This window comes from Chiloscyllium plagiosum, unplaced genomic scaffold, assembly GCF_037043375.1.
Source record: "Chiloscyllium plagiosum isolate Xiang-an unplaced genomic scaffold, Cpla_swu_hap1 HiC_scaffold_6, whole genome shotgun sequence".
NCBI classification, from domain to species: domain Eukaryota; kingdom Metazoa; phylum Chordata; class Chondrichthyes; order Orectolobiformes; family Hemiscylliidae; genus Chiloscyllium; species Chiloscyllium plagiosum.
The window spans coordinates 91,586,229-91,605,356 of NW_028270144.1; the positions used below are offsets into that span (position 1 = coordinate 91,586,229).

Sequence of the window (19,128 nt, forward strand, 5' to 3'; positions counted from 1 at the left end):
TTTTGTGGTTGATACAAAAATTGGCAGAGTGGAAAGCAGTGAGAAGGCTAGCCATAAATGTAAGAGAATATCAACAGATTGCTCAGGTAGACAAAGCAATGTCAAATGGAATTCCACCTTGGGGAATATTCTGGGAAACTTGGGGAAGGCTAGCAAGGCAAGATATTATACTATGAATGGTAGTACCTGAGAAAGTTCTGAAGTTGGTGTGCATATTCACAGCTTCTTGAAGGGAGCAGGGCATATTAGATAAGATGGTTAAGAAAGCATATAGCATACTTGCCTTTATTAGCAAGACATAGAACATGAGAGCAAGGAGGTTATGCTGGAATTTTATAAAACACTGTTTAGGCCACAATTGGCATATTACACACAATTCTGGTCACCACATGCAGGACGGATATGATTGTACTAGAAAAGGTGCAGAGAAGATTTGCTAGAATGTCATCTAAACTGGAGGATATGAACTATGATGGAACATTTGAATAGGCTAGGGTTGCTATCTTTGGAGCATTGAAGGTTGAGAGGGGACCTGATAAAGGTGATACATTTATGGGTGCACTGGTTGAATAGAAGGCCATTCAGCCCATTGAGTTCACACTGACTTTCTGAAGAGCATTCCACCCAGACCCATGCCCCGACCTTATCCCTTTAACCTTGCATTTTGCATGGCTATTCCATCTAGCCTGTGCACCCCTGGACACTATTGGCAATTTAGCATGGCCAGTCCGTCTAACTTGCACACCTTTGGAATGTGAGAGAAAACAAAAACACCCAGAGTAAACCCATGCAGACAAGAAAAGAATTGCAAACTCCACAGACAATTGCCCAAGGGCGGGATCAAAACTGCATTCCTGGTGCTGTGAGGCAGCAGTGCTACAACTGTGCCACAAATCCAGAATTGGCAGAAACTCAAGTGCTGCTTTCTTCATTCCTTACTTGGAATGTCAGTCAAATAGGCTAATCAGTGCTGGGCTATTTATTGCCTGTATCTGTAACGTGAATGGAAGAACCGAATGCATGGATACTGAATTTGTCAATGACACCAAGCTCGGCAGGAATATTGAGTTGTCAAGGCATGTTAGAATCTACAAAGGTTAAGCGAATACACAAATTTAGCAGATGGATTTTAACGTGGGTAAATGTGACTTTGTCTGTTCTGGCAGGAAAAATAGCAAAACAGCATTTTATTTAAATAGAAAGAGATTGCAGAACTCAGTTGGTGGCATAGAAGGCGTTTGGTGTCCTGGGTATATCAATCAAAAAATGTTTGTTTGCAGATACGTCACGTAATTAGGATGGAGTGTTAATGTCCATTGCAGGATAATGGAATATAACAGGAAATTTTAATGCAACTGTATAGGATCATAATGATCCCATATCTAGAGTACTGTGTGTGTTTTTAATCTCTATTTTACAAAAAAATGCCTTCTAAGTAGTTCAGAGAAGATTTATCCAAATAAATCCTGAGGTGTTTGGCTTACTTTGTGGAGAAAGGTTGAACCAGTTAAGTGAACTAGTGTATATCCACCAGAGTTTAGAAGAAATTTATAAGAGATTGAGGAATCTTGATAGAGTGGATATTGGGAGGATGCTTCATTTTTTGAGGAGGCGAGAACTAGGGGACACAGTTGAAGAACAAGAGGTCTTTTTAAGATGGTGATGAGAATTCTGTTTTTCTCATGGTCATTAGTATGTGGAAATCTCTTGAAGTGAATGCTGCGTCATTTAAGTTATTCAATGCTGAGTTAAATGGATTTTTCCCAGAAAAGGGAGTTGAGCATTATGGTGGGGGCAGATCTGCGTGTGTCCCAGAGATGTTCCCTGAAACGTGCTGCAAAATGGCGTCCTGTCTCCTCAGTATAGAGGAGACCACATCGAGAGGAACAGATGTAGTAGATGAGGTGGATGGGTGTGCACTCTCCACTTTCTCCTAAACCCAGCTCCAGCCACACTCGGAAAGGATTACCATAATGTAGGACAAATAACACTCCATGCGTCATCATAAATGTTCACTTTATTCATCCACACCACACACAGTCTGCCATCTATAAAATACTCTGCAGCAACTTGTCAAGATACTGTGTTGACAACATCTCCCAATCACGCAGCATCCATTATTTAGATAGGCAAGGCCAACTGGTGCATGGGAATACTTCAGACTGCAAATTTCCCTTCCAGTAGCATATTGTTCTGAGTTTGAACTTATCACTTTTCTTCATCAATTGTTTTAAAATCCTGAAACACCTTATTGAACAGTGCTTTGGGACTACACACATACACAGAAGTTCAAGAAAATGGCTAATCACCACCTTCACAGCCTTTTAGGTACTATTAATAAATACTGACCAGAAGAGCATGCCTACATGCCATGAATGAATTAAAGATAATAAAAAATGTAATACTCCTAACAATAAATAGATTATGCTTAATATTATCTAGGTATTTACATATAATTAATATACACTTTTTAAAAAAAAATGCAATTCAAGATTGAACGATTGAGGATCGAGAAATTTGGTGGTGTGGGGATTAATATCCTGGGTTCTATTAAATTTGCTTGAGTTCAAAATCAATCCATACAGACAAAAGTCCTCATGGTGCCAAACGTTAATGCTTGAAAAAGTATATAATAGCTTCAGGCCTTGATTGCAGAACAGTTGAAAGGTACATGTATATCATAATGATCCCAGCCCCTCATCTCCAAATTTGACTGGTATTATGAGATTTGGATTGAAGCACAGGTAGAAGGCCAGGTGTTGTGCTTCATTTATAATGATGCACAAATCAATCAGTAATGTGTACTAAGGAAGTGATGACAGTTACTCAACTTTGTCCATAATTTTGTAAAAATAACATCCAACACTACTTTCATGATGTTGCTGTATTTACATATTATCTGGCTATTAAGTGTGATCGTATTTCAGCCAACTAAGTAGTAATGATGACGTGATGCACTTTGGTTAGAAGAACATTCAAAAGGGGTACAGTTCTAAAGGGCATACGGGAGCAGAGAGTCTTTAATGTATATGAGCACAGATCATTGAAGGCGACAGGGCAGGTGGAACGAGCAATTAACTAAGCATATGATGTTTTTGGCTTTATTAATAGAGGGATAGAGTATAAGAGCAAGTAGATGATGTTGAACTTGTAGAGGATACTTGTTATACCTCAGCTGGACTATTATGTACAGGTCAGGGCATCACATTATAGGAAAAATGTGAATGCACTGGAGTGTGTCCAGAAACAATTTAGAATAATAGTTCCAAGAATGAGAAACTTCTTCAATTATGAGTATAGATTGAAGATGTTGGTACTATACTCGGAGAGAAGGGGTTTGAAAGAAATTTTGATCTTTTCAAAATCAGAAGTGCTTTGGATAGCGTAGGTAGGAAGTAGCCTAAGAGAAAGAATGAAAATGTATGCACTTATAGGGTGATGTAAGGAAAACTTATTATTAGGCTATGGAATTCACTGCTTGCAAATGTGGTGGAGGCTTGTTCAGTTGAGGCATTCAGGAGGGCATTAATTGTTATTTGGATAGCAATGGGAAAAAGCAGGAGATTAAGACCAAGTAATAAAACTAATGCAGGCACAATGGGCCAAATGGTCTTGTGTGATCTGGCCATTCTGTGATTATTTCTGTTTATAAGTTTACATGTTCAGTACTATAATAAAACTTGTCTCGATCATATGTTATATCATAACAAACATTAATTACATGAGCCAAGCAAACAAACAAATATATGGCAGTTATAAAAATCTTAAAGTTTCAACTTGTTTTTCAACCCCATCACTTACAGTAACTAAATCACAGAGAAATATCACTCCTATTTATTTGTTTGCTTAACTAGCAGTTTTCAGTTTCTTCCCCTTGGAATGTTGAGACCATTTTTTATGATTCCTTTCCCGGTCTGCTGGCATGAGCCTCCCAATTCTCATGCCCTAAACCATTTCAGTTTCAACAACTTGAAGATGCCTATCCAGACAGTCTTTGGAAGCTTCACAGACTGGAAATCATTTCTGCTGAGTTGACTGGTTTCCCTAAACTGATTTGCTTCTGCTACCTGGAGAAACTGTACTTCCAGTTGAACTGAACTCTCGATTGTTCTGAAATAAAACTTTGAATCTTCTGTTCTGAATCAAAGCTAAACCAATTGCTTTACTCTCCCTGTCATAAACCCAATCAAAAAAACATTTTATCCGTTAACAGTAGAGGGTTCTCCCATTCACTCAACTGAAATCACACAGTTCCTTAGAACTCATTTGTTTAGGTCACTGCCGAAAAGTCTTTCTAATGTTTTCAAAACTGTCCCATTTTGAACTCCAGATACAAAAATAGATGATGTCTTCTTCATACACCTTTCACCACAATGACAACTACTCAATTTGTCTTCTCTCTTTCTCACGCAATCTCTTCTGCCCCTGCTCTCCCCCAACCCCCCACTGACATCCAATTTTTCTTTTCCTCTCTTCACACAGTTTGGACATTAAATTTATCCATACTAACTAATCACCCTCTTTCTTTGTATCTCACTCATTAAATGCCATTAGTTTAAAATACACGCATGCTTATCCTATTCATCAAGATCACAAATGCCTGTTTTCCTATATTTTAAACACATGGGCAAAAATTACAAACAATGTTTTATGACATTTTAAAACATCCCAAGTGTGCACAAGCAATTTCAATTAATGAGGACTGAAAATATTGAAAGTACTTAGCCCTGGCAGCATCTCCATACGTAATTATTTAAGCATTTTCTATTTTGGTTTTAGATTTCAGTAATCCATAATATTTTCTCTTTCATCCAAATAAAAAGAAATATGCCATTCCAACAAAGGTTTTTAGGCAGCCATTGATTGTGTGCATTTTTAAAAATTACCTGTTTAAACATGTTTGACATGCCATTGGTGGAAATGAGATTAAACCAGAGGTAGGGGTCTTGTGGCTTTGATTGTATATTTAGTATCTTAATTTTCAGTTGCTTCCCAATGAGAACATTGATTTTGGATGTAAATCTGAGTTACATTCTGCAAAAGATGCTGTAAACCGAGAACATAAACAAATGGTGGAAGAAACTTAGGCCGTTAGGCAGTATTTATGCACAGAGACAGAGTTAACATTTCGGGTTGATGAGCTTTCTTCAGAGCTATTCCAATGCATTACCAATGAGCGAGTCTACATTTATCTCCTTGACGTTCATTGCTGATAGCATTGTCAAATTCCTCACCAACAACATCCTGGGATGCTGGGGGGAGGGTGTGGTCCATTGACCAGAAATATACATGATCTATGCTATGACTACAAGAGTAGAGCTATTCAGTATTCAGATATAAATAGATCATTCTTGAATCATTGTTAACCATAGCAGGATGCCCCAGCAGCACATAGAACCTGTTACGAACAGTGAGTTTGAATGCAGGAAGAAGCCTTTTGTTACTCAGTTGGTCCTTAGTAAAAAAAAAAGTTTGAGACATGGAGTTAAAACCCATGTCAGATTTATGACTGGTAAAATTATTTACACCATACAAATAAACTAATGTTTTTCAAGTGAATCTAACATTTATCATCTTGATGTACTTTCAATTCCCAATTTATGTTTTCTTGCACCAGCAAGCCGATCTGATCTCTCTAGGAAAAGTGGTTTTGGCCTTAGCTTGCAACTCTGTGTCAGGAATTCAGCGTGAAAATTTACAAAAGGCTATGGAGTTGGTGTCCCTCAATTATTCTTCAGATCTGAAAAATCTAATTCTGTAAGTTATTTTGCAAAGCTGTTCTTTAATTAGTATAATCTGAAAGTATCTATTTTGATTGAAATGTGCTAAGCTGCGGTTACATGTTCTGCCAACAGCATGTTTTCTTCCTGTGTTAGCACCTGTCAGCATGGCTCAGTCGGTAGAACTGAGTGAGAAGCATGCGGGTTTATAAACTCCACTCGAGACTTGGCAAAAAAATCTAGACTGACATTTCATTGTTGTATCGAGAAAATGCTACATTGTTGGACATGACATATCTTAAATATGACATTCGACCAAAGCCCTATCTCCCTCTTTAAGTGAATGTATCTGATCCTATGGTATGCGTTTGACTAGAGCATAGAAGTTATTCCCAGTGTGCTGGTGCACATTTCTCCTTCAACCAAAATCACAAAAACAGATTAGCCGTCTATTAATGTATTGTTGTTTGTGGAAGCTTGCAGATGGAAGTTGACTGTTATATTTTCTCATTACCATAGTGAGGAAATTTCAAAAGTACTTAATTTACTGTGAATTATTTTGAGAAATTCAAAGGTCATAAAAGGCACTGTGTAAATTCAGGTCTTTGATTGGCTCCTGCCTTTACCAGGATGAGGTGCAATATGCTTATCAGATTATAGTAAAGAATGGTGCTCTGGAGAAAGAACAGCTTTCAAAATTGAGATAGACTTTTACATAAAGGGCTTACAATTTTGTTTTTAATAACAAAATTAAAAATATTAATTTGTTTAATATGTAAGTTTATGTTCATGTTATTAGATTGGCTTTTTATTTTGAGTATCATTTTTCATTAACTTTCATAGTTAATGTAATTAGTTCAAATTAGTTCAAAAGTAACCATTCTATACCTTTTCGTTCAATAAAATGGAAATTCTTTATCCCACTGAAGAAATCTACAATATTTTTCCATTTTAGGTTTTATACTTGAAATCAGGTCATCTTGTCACCAGTTCTGTTGATGTTATGACAAGAATCTTATTAGAGGTAGTCCCACTGTTGGTACTGAAAGCAGGATAGATGATAAGATGCTCGTCAGCATTTTATCAGTGGCAGCCTAGGACTGCTGTCCAATTGAGGACAATATCTCATCAGTCCAGTTGGAGCCGCAGTAGCCTTGGCAGGGCCACCAGTTGAGTTATCTGCTACTGACACTACAGAAATCAATTCCGTGCTGAGGTGCCGTTGTAGGCAGGTTTTATTTAGTCAAGGCATGCCCTCTCAGGCTCCAGCAATTGCAGCAGTTTTGCATTCTCTAGTTGTGGCATTGCAGTTGTCAGGTGGTAATTGTTGCTGTGGGAGCCTCCAAATCTTCTGGAAAGGAATAATGTTAACTTTGCAGAAAGATACAATGATAATCATAGGGCCTTTCGATCTAGATACAGACTGGAAAAACCAGACGGCAAAAGCAGACTCAGTGTGAAATTGAAAATGTATTTTCTGGATAGTTTATCAGCACAGGATGTTTTGGAACCAACCAGAAAGCAACGTGTATACTACACCTGATGTTGTGCAAAGAAATAAGATCAATTAATCACCTATTAATGAACATGGCCCTACATGGCAATAGTCGTAATTTGTTGTAAGGAGAGAAGAGTGAATTCAGGACTAATATTTTAAATTTAAGTCAGGACAATTGCACAAAACCACAACTTGCTAAAGTAAATTAGTAATTAAGCAATGGATCAAGAGATACAATAGCAGATGTTTAAGGGCATATTTCACCGTGCACAGAATAGATGCATTCCGATGAGGAAAAAAACATCCAAGAGGTGGATTTGTGTGGTTAATTAACTCAGTTAAAGATAATACCATACTTAAAGAAAAAGCATATAATTGCACAAAGGTGTATGCCAGATTAGAAGATTGTACAGAATACAAAAATAAAAAATTAGAATGTCTGAGAAATATACAAGTATAAAAGCATTTGAGTTTCTATAGGTATTTAAAGTACAAAATAATTAACAAAGTGAGTGTTGGTTCCATATATAGCAAGAGAGAGTCTGGAGAATTAATGGAAAATTAGATGGCAGATGAATTGAAAATGTATTTTGCAAATGTCTTTTAAAATAAAGCATAAATGCAACATCTCAGAAATAGCTGTAAATCAGGATGGGGAAGATAATTCAATTTGCATTTGCCAGGGAAGAGGAATTGAGCAAAATGTTCTTGCTGCTGGCTAACGAGTTTCAGGTTCTTATGGACTGCAATGGGAAAATGTGAAATTGTCCATTTGGTAGGAAAAATTAGCCAGTAAGGTAGATGATGAGTTGGCTTTCCCAGATTCAGGGAATGTTCGTTAGATTATAAAATAACCCGTGTCGGAGAGGGGAGACAAAGCAGAAAACCACAGGCAAGTTTCTTTAACATCTGTCATAGTAAATATGTTAGAAGTTATTATTAAAGTTGTTATAGTAGACACTTCAAAAAGTTTAAGACAATCAGACAGAGCAAACATGGTTCTGTGAAGTTAATCATGTTTAGCAAATTGATTGGAGTTGGAGTTCTTTGAGGAAGTAACACATGCTGCAGATAAGGAAAACCCTGGATAGGCTAGGATTTCATAACATTTGATAAGGTGCCACATCACACATTGTTCTGGAAAATAAAAGTTTGTGGTTTAGGAAATAACACATTGGCACAGATGGAAGATTGGCGAGCTGACAGGATATGGGGTAGGCAGAAATGGGTCATTTTGTGGTTGGCAAGAAATGACCAGTGGTGTGCCAAAGAGATCAATGCTGGGGCTTCAACCTTTTAATATTAATTTGAATGAAAGGACTGAAGGTATAGTTGCTCAGTTTGCTGATGAGACAAAGATATGTTGGATAGTAAGTTGTGAAGGAGGCATAAGGAGCCTACAAAGAGATGTTAACAAGTTCAGGGAATGGGCAAAGATGTTGCAACTGTGTGTAATGTGTGAAATTGTCCATTTGGCAGGAAGAAAAGAGCAGCAGATTTTTTAAAGTAGTGAGAGATTGCTGATCTTTGAGATGCAGAGAGTCTGGAGACCTGGCACATGGATCACAAATGGTTGATATGCAGGCACAGCAAGTAAATAAGAAAGCTAATAGAATGTTATTGTTTATTGCCAAGTGAGTTAACTGGTGAAATCACATCTGGAGTACAATGTGCAGTTTTGGTCCCCTCAAATCGGTAGGGATGTAAATATATTGGAAACAGTTCAGAGAAGGTTTACTCTACCAATACTGGTGTTGTGTTTTAGGGAAAAATTGGACAGGTGAGACTTGCCCATTGGAGTGTAGAAAAGTAAGAGGTGAATTGTTTGAAAGGTCCTAATTGGTTTTAACATGGTATGTGTAAAAAATGTCTCCTCGTGGAAAAATTCAGAATTAAGGCACAAGCTAAAGGATTCATGGCTGAGGTGAAGGAATGCATTTTGTCGCATAGGTTTAAGTGTCTTTTGAACACTTCCTCAGTGGAAGCAGAGTCATAGAGATGTACACCATGGAGACAGACCCATCAGTCCAACTTCTTCATGCCGACTAGGTATCCCAACCCAATCTAGTTCCACCTGCCAGCACCCAGTCCATATCCCTCCAAACCCTTCCTATTCATACCCATCCAAATGCCTCTTAAATGTTGCAATTGTACCAGCCTCCACCACATCCTCTGGCAGCTCATTCCATACACATACCACCCTATGCATGAAAACATTGCCCCTTAGGTCTCTCAGATCTTTCCCCTCTTACACTAAGCCTATGCCCTCTAGTTCATTTTTAAGGCAGTAGTAGATTATTAATAAGCAAGGGACTGAAGAATTATCAGGGGTATGTAGAGTTGAAGTTGCAATCAAGTCAGCCATGGTCTTGAATTATGGAACAGGCTTAAGAGGCTGAGTGGCCTACTTCTGCTTCTAAGTCGTATGTAACTGAGATTAAGGGAGGACATGATTGAGGTGGATAAAACTGAGGAGCATAGATGGGATAGACAGGAAAACAACTTACCCCATACTAGAGGAATCAATGACCAGGTATGGGCAGGAGGTTTAGAATGCATGCGAAGACTTTTTTTCTAACTCAGTGTGGGAACCTCAAATTCACTACCTGCAAGGATGAGAGGGGCAGAAACCCCCATGACATCAAAGTATTTAGATGTTTGCGTGCAATGCCTAGGCATACAAGGCTATGACCAAATGCTGGAAAATTGGGTTAGAATAGTTGGGTATTTTCTTTTGACTGGTACAGACTCAGTGGGCCAAGGTGCAGTTTTCTCTGTTGCAAACCTCTATGACTATGTAACCTGCTGGTAGGACACCTTGGCTTATAGGGCTGTGTGTGTACAAGGCAAGTGGCCCCTCCTATTGCCATTAAAATAGCCTCTAGTTTATTGCTCCACTTGGTTCCGCTCTGAAAATATCTCCTGGTGGCAGGGAGAACATCACATTCCACTTTGGCTCCCTGTGCCGTTTTATGACATCTCCTATTATCGAGCCCCTTGGCTTGTATAATAAATCATATTTAATTTGTTTCAGCAGTTAATATTCTCTCATGCGTTCAAAATTTGAAGTAAGTTGTTTGTTTTTCTTCACTTTTTCCTTTGAATTTTTTAATATCATTGCGCAATGTTATTTGATTCCTTCATAGTTTTCTTGTCATTCTTGTTTTAATTTTGAGAGATTGAAGCTCTGATTGAAGCTGATCAACCCTAGTTCTTTTTGGATGAATGCACCATCTGTGGTTTGGAGGCTGATTTTAATTTTGCCACCTTTCCTCAAAAGGCTTTGCTTTTTGATTTATGGCAACACTTCTTTTTAGTATATATTTAAGCTGTTAAGTGTGAATGTATTAGAGAGCTGTGATTCTCATGTTTGGTTGTTCCATCTTGCAACAATTTCAGTACCTGTCAAGCATGTTTTTTAAAAAAATCCAAATGATTATTTTGCACTTTCTTTCATGATCTCTGCTGTCAAATAGAATACACATAGGCACGCATTTCTATTTCGTATATAATGGGTGAATTTCATCCAAACAAAGTAGTATTATTAGGTTTGACTGAACCTACTTATGTCTAATTTATATATAACAACACTGACTGAGTTTCAAAAAGATTTCATTGGTTGTTAATTGCTTTGAGATATTTGGTTGTTGCAAAAAGCGATTTAATTCTAAGTCTTTCTAAAATCATAAGTACCCATGATTAATTGGAACAGCAATCTATTGTAAAATCTCATTTTTTTCCTTATAATATCAACTTATTTTAATTTTGTATCTTTTCTTTGGATAAATGAGTGCATAAAGATATCAGTTGATTGAATGTAAAATCCTTAAAATAAAAATGAATTAATTGACTATGTTGCAGTCTGATGAGATGTCTTGTTCGTTATCTAGTTGCTGTTATGCTTTTCTCCTTTAACTATCCTATAACTGAAACCAATCTGAATGTACTGTTAGTTTCTTGTGTTATGTGGAAAATCAACAGTTGACAGAATAAAGTTTTGGCTGTTCCGCGTATTTCTTTTTTGGCTTTTGTGAATGCCTTTTTAAAATCAATTCCGAGATGATCTATTATCATGTAGATTTAAGGCATAAAATGCTTAATTTCATATTTTACTGTAATGTATATTCAGTTTGCATTCTTAACAAAATTTCATCATAAAATGTAATCCTTTCTTAATAGTGCAATGTTATAGCTTACATTTTAAATAAATATCTAGCACTAGGTTGCACACTGTTCGAAGGAAAACTTTTACATTTGCAAAAATTGGAAATTACATTTAGTGGGAGGAGATTAAATTTATAACTAGCAGATCCAAACAGCAGCATCTTAGCTGATAATAGCTTTTTAAATTGTGCTACATCCAGTTCACTTTCAGCAAGATTATTTTATCCATTTCTGAGCACCATGCTTGAGGAATAGTATGAAGACTTTGAAGATGGTACAGAAGAAATTTACTATGAGTGAGGGGTCTTGGCTAATAATATAGTTAAATGGATAGACTGGAGAAGCTGGGGTTATCTCTGAGCAGAGAAAGATGAAGGAAGTCATTTGGAAGAGTGATTAAGGAGAAACTGTTTCCAATGACTGAAGGATCATTGACCAGTGGGCCTAAATTTAATCTGTTAAGTAAAAGAAAATAGACATGGGGAAAGATTTTATGTAAGGAATGGTTAAGATTTAGGATATACTGCCTGATACTGATTCGGTAATACCTTTTAGAATAAAATTGAATAAATGCTTGAAGGAGAAAAATAGTGTCAGAATTTGGGGAAAATTATTGCAATATATTTTGAAAGAGCAGAAGATCTCTGGCCAGGAGTAGGTAATTCAGCCCCTCAAGTCTGAAAGAGTAACAGTTGTCATTCAGTGGAGCATATAGCCTCCTGCCCTCCACTATTCTACACTAGGTAAGCATTATCGGGTGAATCAGAAAGTGCTGGAGAAACTTAGCAAGTCTAGCAACATCTGTGGAAGAGAGAAACTGACTTCATGTTTCAAGTCCAATATAATTTCTTCAAATCTGAAAGGAGCTGAAAATAGTGCTTTTTATGCTGTAGTCCAAGGGAATGGAGGAGAACGTGCAATATACTGAGAGTGTGTCCAGAGCAAACTACAAAGGGAGCATGAATGTTAGTGAAAGTAATAGAGATGTAACATGTAAATGATAGATGTCAAAAGGGCAAAAGAATGTCCAATCTGCTGAGAACTGAGTCATGGCTGGGTGGAGGAATGTGGTAAAACAGTGATTTCCTTGTACCTCTTTCAATCCAGTGTACTGTATTTGCTGCTCAGTTAATTTGACCCAGCAATTACATTTAAGATGCATGAGAGAATATTATGATAAAAGCTTATTTTTCTTGCATTCACTGTTTTCTTTTGTAGGATAGAATTATTTTGTAAATTGCTTGTCATTTTAGTATTGCTAATTCCTTTACTTTACCAAAGGCTTGGTGAAAAGTCAGCACTTGCCATGCTACAACTCAAAAGGTGATCCAGTGAAGGATGTAAGCCAATTAGGAGTCTTAGGTCACAATTGAGCACTCACTCAACATCCTAGTCTTGCCTGATGTCTGTCACTACATTGCACGCAGAGTTCCCTTTTCTTCCCTATCTCCAGCCCCTCATTTCTGCTGCCTCCTTTACCAGGGCTTACCACTTCCACATCCCCTGCATCCTACTCTATACCTCATCCCAATTCCTCCTGCTCCATTCTTTTGTTTATTTATTCTGCCTTTTCCTGGATCAGCTTTGGATCCCTTTCCCTTATCATTCCTTACTTCCATGTCTCAGTCTCTTCCTTGCTCCCATCCACATTAACCCTCTTTCTCATCTTATCTCTGCACTTTCTCTGCCTTCATCTAAATTCCTATAACCCTGTTAACAACCTGAACCCAAAGATAGTTTCCAAGTTCCATGTTTTAAGCTACAAAGGAAGTCAGTGCAGAACAAGAAGGCTATGGGAATCAGCAGCAGCATGTGCTGACATATGTTGAACAGCAGAGGGTGCTAATGGGTGACCTGTGATCCAAAGCACAGGTCTGAGAAGCAAAAGAGAGGACACGTGGGTGGTGGCCAATTTGGTTGGTCAGTAAGCTGAACATAGCCACTGTAAGATGCAACTAGGCAAGCATCTGAACAAATTGGCAAAAGAAAACTTCAGAATGAGACAAAGAAAAGTCAGTAAAATGAGATCTTTGAGGCATCCAGTGGCAGAGATTAGCAAGCAGACTGATTTCAGGAGATATAGGTCAAGTTACTAATGGTTAGAAACATTAGTGCCACTCAGCTTCGTTGCAAATTATTTATGATCCTGGCATTAAGAGGATTGGCATCTCTACAAATCAGTCAAATTCGATCTATTAAAACATGAGGACACATTCTTTCACGGAATCTGAATGTTGGTGACTAGGGCAGCGTTTGTTTCCCTTGAGAAGGTGATGAGCCTTTTCTAATTGCTGCAGTCACAAGTTGTGTAGGTACACCACAGTGCTGTTAGGAAAGGCAAATATATGAAGAAATAGCCTGGGAAAATGTCTACACATTCCCTCAACAACAGGTATGGTTCTCAAATAAGTCATTGGATGATGACCCATTTGAGTACAATGTCTAGTTGTAAGTCCTGTGTTTGATTAATTTGATTTATTGTTGTCACATACTTAAGTACAGTGAAAAGTTTTGTTTTGCGTGCAGTAAGGCAGATCATATCAAACAAGGACATAAAAATCATAGGGTATTTTATCCATCCGTGTTGCTACAAAGCTTTTGGAAGGCTACAATGTGAGTTTATTTCTTGATAAAGAGACCTTACAGTGAAAAAGGAATTATAGGCAGCAACAAATCATTTACTGGAAATAAAACTAAAATGGGAAGAATGATTCAGATTTAAGATTATTATTGTACTAAGATTTGTGCAAGAATGTCTGTTTTCAGAGAAAGCAATGTAACCACAGCATGCAGGCTTGGTTCTGAGAAATGAAAATGCTCAAAGAAAATGGTAATTTCATTTTTAAAAAAAATACACTAGCCAACTGCGTGTAAAAGTTTTTAAGGAACAAGCAGACAGTTACTGGCAAGGAGAAGAAAATGAGGGAAGGAATTATTAAGCAATCTGACATGAACTGTAGATGAAAATATACAACATTAATTCGTTGTTCATAACTCTTCAACTTAGGTATTTGCTGACTGACCAAAACCGGCTACGCAGTGTAAATGATATTATGCCAATGATAGGTGCACGTTTTTACACACAATTGGATGCTGCACAGATGAGAAATGATGTGATTGAAGACGATCTGATGAAGGTAAATAATTGATTACTCGGTGTCACGTACATAATGTAGTTTTAAGATGCCAGCATGAGACTTGGAATGCTGATGTTTTTTTAAGGTGTGCATTGTAAATGTTTTTGCAAAGAGATGTTTAACACCAACTTTATTCATGGGGTATTGCTGTCTAGACTAGCATTTATTGCGCATACTCATGTTCGCATATAATGCCACTGAAGCAATCTTTTTCCTTCAAAAGAAAACTATACAATCAAGAACTTATACAAAGTCCCTTTTAATTATTATGGGCTGAAATCTGTCTGACTTCCACGTATGTGCCTGTATCGTAAAATACTCTTTTGTCATCTTGTCCGCCTTTAAATGAGTCCTATTTAACTTTTTTTTTATTAAATTGGTCCTGGATTTTTGAGGATGCATCTTCTAATACCAGGAAAGCAGAACTCTCAAATGACGACTGAATTAAAATTCATTGAGATCAGAATTCTAAATTCTGTTTTTGCAACAGGTCATTCTTTCTTGTGCTAAGTTGCAATTGATGGTCAGAGAATTCTCCATCTTTTGAGAATAACATAGGGCTGTTTATGGGCTAAACAGTGTTAAAAGCTCTCATGATGAAAATCTTGTTCATAATTGTTTTTAATGAACCGATCCAATCGTGATATTAAATTATTAATGGCCATAGACCTGCAAAAGGCAGGTTTGCTGTGTGCTGTTTAATGCCCAACCTTAGTTCTCCCTAAAAATGTGATGGTGAGTTTTTTTCTTGAACTATTGTAGCCCTTGGCGTGCAAGGGCACCAGCGGTGCTGTTGGTGAGAGAATTCCAGGATTTTGACCCAGCAATCATGAAAGAATACTGATGTTGTTCCAATTTGTGACTTGGAGCTGGTGGTGTTCCCATGTATTTGCTGCCTTTGTCCTTTTATATGGTAGATATCAGAAGGGTTCAGAGATACTGTTGAAAAGGCCTTGTGGATTACTGCAGTGCATATGATTTATAGCACACACTGCTGCTTGTATGTGTTGGCGGTGAGGAAGTGAATGACTGAGGTGCCTAACAAGCAGGCTATTATGTCTGAAATGGTGTCAAACTTCTCGAGTGTTGTTGAAGCTGCAAGTGGAGAATTTTCCATTATACTCCTGACCTGTGCCGTATAAATGGTGGACAGATTTTGAGGAATCAGGAGGTGTGTTACTTGCTGCAGACTACATAGCTTCTCTTGTAGCTACAGTATCTATATGGCTTGTCCAGTTCAGTTTCAGGTTAATGGTAACCCCCAGAATGTTGATCTCACCCATTCGGTGATGGTAATACTATTGACTGTCTAGGTGAGATGGTATGATTCTCTGTTGTGGAGATAGTTATTGCCTGGCACAAGTTTTTTACTTGCCACTTATCAGCACAAGCCTGCATTTTGTTCAGGTCTTCCTACATATGGACACAGAATGTTTCTTTATCTGAGGAGTTATGAATGGTGTTGCACATTGTGTATCAGTAGCAACATCCCCATCTCTGACCTTATGATGGAGGTAAGCAGCTGAAGATGTTTGGGATTTGGATACTAAGCTGAAGAACTGCAGTGATGTCCTGGAGCCGACATGATTGATTTCCAACAATCTCTAGAATTATCTTCCTTTGTGTTAGGTATAGTTTCAGCCATTGAAAAGACTTTTTTTCTGACTTTGCTAAGGCTGTTTGATGTCAATAGCAGTCACTGTCATGTGACCTCTGGAATTCAGCTCCCTCTTTTTTTGTCCAGGTTTGGATGAAGGCTGTGGTGAGGTCAGGAGCTCGGGATCTTTATAAAATCCAAACTCCATGTCAGTGAGCAGATTATTACTTTGCAAGTACCTCTTGATAGCATGAGCCCTTTGCATCAATTTAATAAGTGAAAGTTGACTGGGTTGAATTAGTTCTTTTTGTGCAAAGGACCTACCTAGGCACTTTTTTGTATTGGCTTGTAGGTGCCATTGCTTTGTGCAAAGTCCACAGTTGTAAGCGAGAATGGTGTCAGAGCCTGCAGCTGCTGCGGTGTATATTGTTTTCAGTTGTTTCTTGACATCACATGGAGTGAGATAAGTTGATTGAACACTGATGTTTGTGGAGCTGGGGATCTTTGGAGGAAGCAAAGATGGATCATCCACTTGACACTTGCATGAAGTACTTGTTCTGTCTTCAAACACTACGTCTTTTATACCGATGCAATAATCACTCCTCAGTGTTGAGGATGGGAACATTTGTGGCGCATCCACCTCCTGTTAATTGTCAATTTCTATTTAGGACTATGTGTGGCAGAGCCACAACAGCTGGGATCTGATCCTTTGATTGTGGGATTGCCTATCCCTGTCTATTGCATGCTACTTAAGCAATTCAGCACGCAGGTAGTGTTGTAGCTTCACCTGGTTGACACCTCATTTTTAATTATGCCTGGTGCTCCTCCTGGCGTGCTGTCTTCTACTTTTTATTGAACATGAACTGATCATCTCACTTTATGGCAATTGTAGAGTCCTTGCCACATCACGAGCTGACAGCTGCTGCTGTTGGCCTGCAGTACCTCATGATGTCCAGATTTAAATAACCAAATCTCTTCAATGCCAGTCCCATTTAGCGCACAGTATATTTGACATGAGGGTGGCTGGTGTTATCATTGTGAAGGTGGATTTTCATCTCCATTGACTGTGTGCTGATCACTGCTACTGATATTGTCATGGATAGATGTATCAGTGACAAGTGGATTAGTGAGGGTGAGATCAAGTATATTTTCTCCTCTCCTAGATTCCCTCGCCAGTTGTTACAGACACAACCGATTAGAAATAAACTAGCTAAAGTGTTACCAAGCCACTCTTTGTGATGAACATTGAAAACTCCGCCTGGAATGCATTGTGTCACCCTCAGTGCTTCCACCAGTGATGTTCAATGTGGAGGAGTACTGTGGTAAATGGTAATAAGCAGCAGATTTCCTTGTCCATGTTTGACCTGATGCCGTGAGACCTCTTCGGGTCCAGAGTTGCTGTTGAGAACTCCCAGGGCAACTTGTTCCTGACTGTTCACCACTGTGCCATCCCCTCTGGTGTGTCCGACTTGCAGGTGAGGCAAATGGTGATAGTGGTGTCTGAGATAATGCCTGTAATGTATGATTCTGTGATTATGACTTTGTTAGGCTGTTAGTTGACCAGTGTCTCAGAGCACTCCCAATTTTGGCACAAACTCCCAGATGCTGGGAAGGAAACCTTTGCACAGTTGATGCAGGGTTTTTTGTTTGGTTTCATTCCTTTGGACTTTGTATTAGTTAATGCAACTGAGTGACTTACTAGGCCTTGTCAGAGGATATTTATGAGTCAACTACATTACTCTAGGTCTGGAGTTGCATGTAGACCAGACTAGGATGATAAAATTCCTTCCCTAAACGATATTAGCGAACCAGATGGTTTTTATGACAATCACCATTGAGCTAGCTTTTCTTTATTAAGCTCAAGTTTCATGATCTTTCTCTACATTGACCTCATTGGTATAACATTGCAAATGTAATGCTTAATAGTTTAGCTCATGTCCCTTGTACCTGTTAATGTTGACAGATTCATGAAGTCTTTGGTTCTATTCTGTATGTTAACTTCAACATTACAATAGTTAGTACCCTTCACAAAGTACTAAATTGCCTAGAAAGTAATTTGGAAAGTTGGCATTGTTAAAGTTTCCATTTAATGCTTTATAGAAACTCATTTTTCACACTAAACATGGAAAGATTAAAAGGAATTCTAACCAATGTGTTGATGTTTTAATGGAAAACCAGCAGAAAACAGCCAGATAGAAAATGTTGCAGAGTTCATTAATCCTCCAACCTCTATAGTTTGATAGAATTTAATTTGTATTTACTATATTTTACTAATATTTGCAAAAGGGTATACTGGAATAAACATTGGTTCAGTAATGCAGTGACAGCTGGAATTATGAGAACTGAGAAAATGCCAGCAACATTGAACAAATTTTGTCTTGCTTCACAGTAAAAGGCACAAATTGCATTTGGGAACTAAAATGTATTCAAGGGGCTGTTGATGAACTGAATATACTTAATCTTGTTGATGTTAATTGAGAAAAACTAAATGGACTAAGACCCCTTGTTCCTAAAATTGAGATAGGATTACAATTTTCCAAAATTATGTTGATTCTAGAACAGTCCTAGTGGATTTGAAGTTATCAAGTATGTTAGTATTCAAGAAAGGAGGGATTCAGAAACCAGGGAAATACAGGGCAAAGGAAGAATTAACAATGCACTGAGTGAGTCAGCATGGTTTTATGAAAAGAAAAAGACATACTTTTCCTCTGAATATGTAATTGGTAGGATAGGTAGATAGGAGTGTCAGTAGATGTAATATATTTGTATTTCCAAAAGTTTTTCAGTAAGGTCCCAGACAGACAGCAAGACAGGATCTCATGAAATTGAGATAACTGTTAGCATGGATGGAAGATTAGTTGATGGACAGGAAACAGGAATCGGAGTTGAAGAGGCATTTTCAAGTTGATTACTGTAACTAATGGAGTACAGCCAGGACCTCAACTATTTACAATCTCGACAAATGACTCGGTTGAAGAGATCATGAGTAATGTACTCTACAATGCAAAGCTC

General features: G+C 37.9%; 1 protein-coding gene across 2 annotated transcripts in view; it reads left to right on the forward strand.

The window, feature by feature from the left end:
• Positions 1 to 19,128, forward strand: part of pan3 (poly(A) specific ribonuclease subunit PAN3) — a 172,202-nt gene that overhangs the window by 135,007 nt on the left and 18,067 nt on the right. For both annotated transcript variants that reach the window (XM_043692011.2, XM_043692013.2), the window contains exons 14-15: positions 5,618 to 5,757; positions 14,390 to 14,519. In XM_043692011.2, coding sequence (XP_043547946.2) covers positions 5,618 to 5,757; positions 14,390 to 14,519 — 270 coding nt within the window. The remainder of the gene's footprint in view (positions 1 to 5,617; positions 5,758 to 14,389; positions 14,520 to 19,128) is intronic.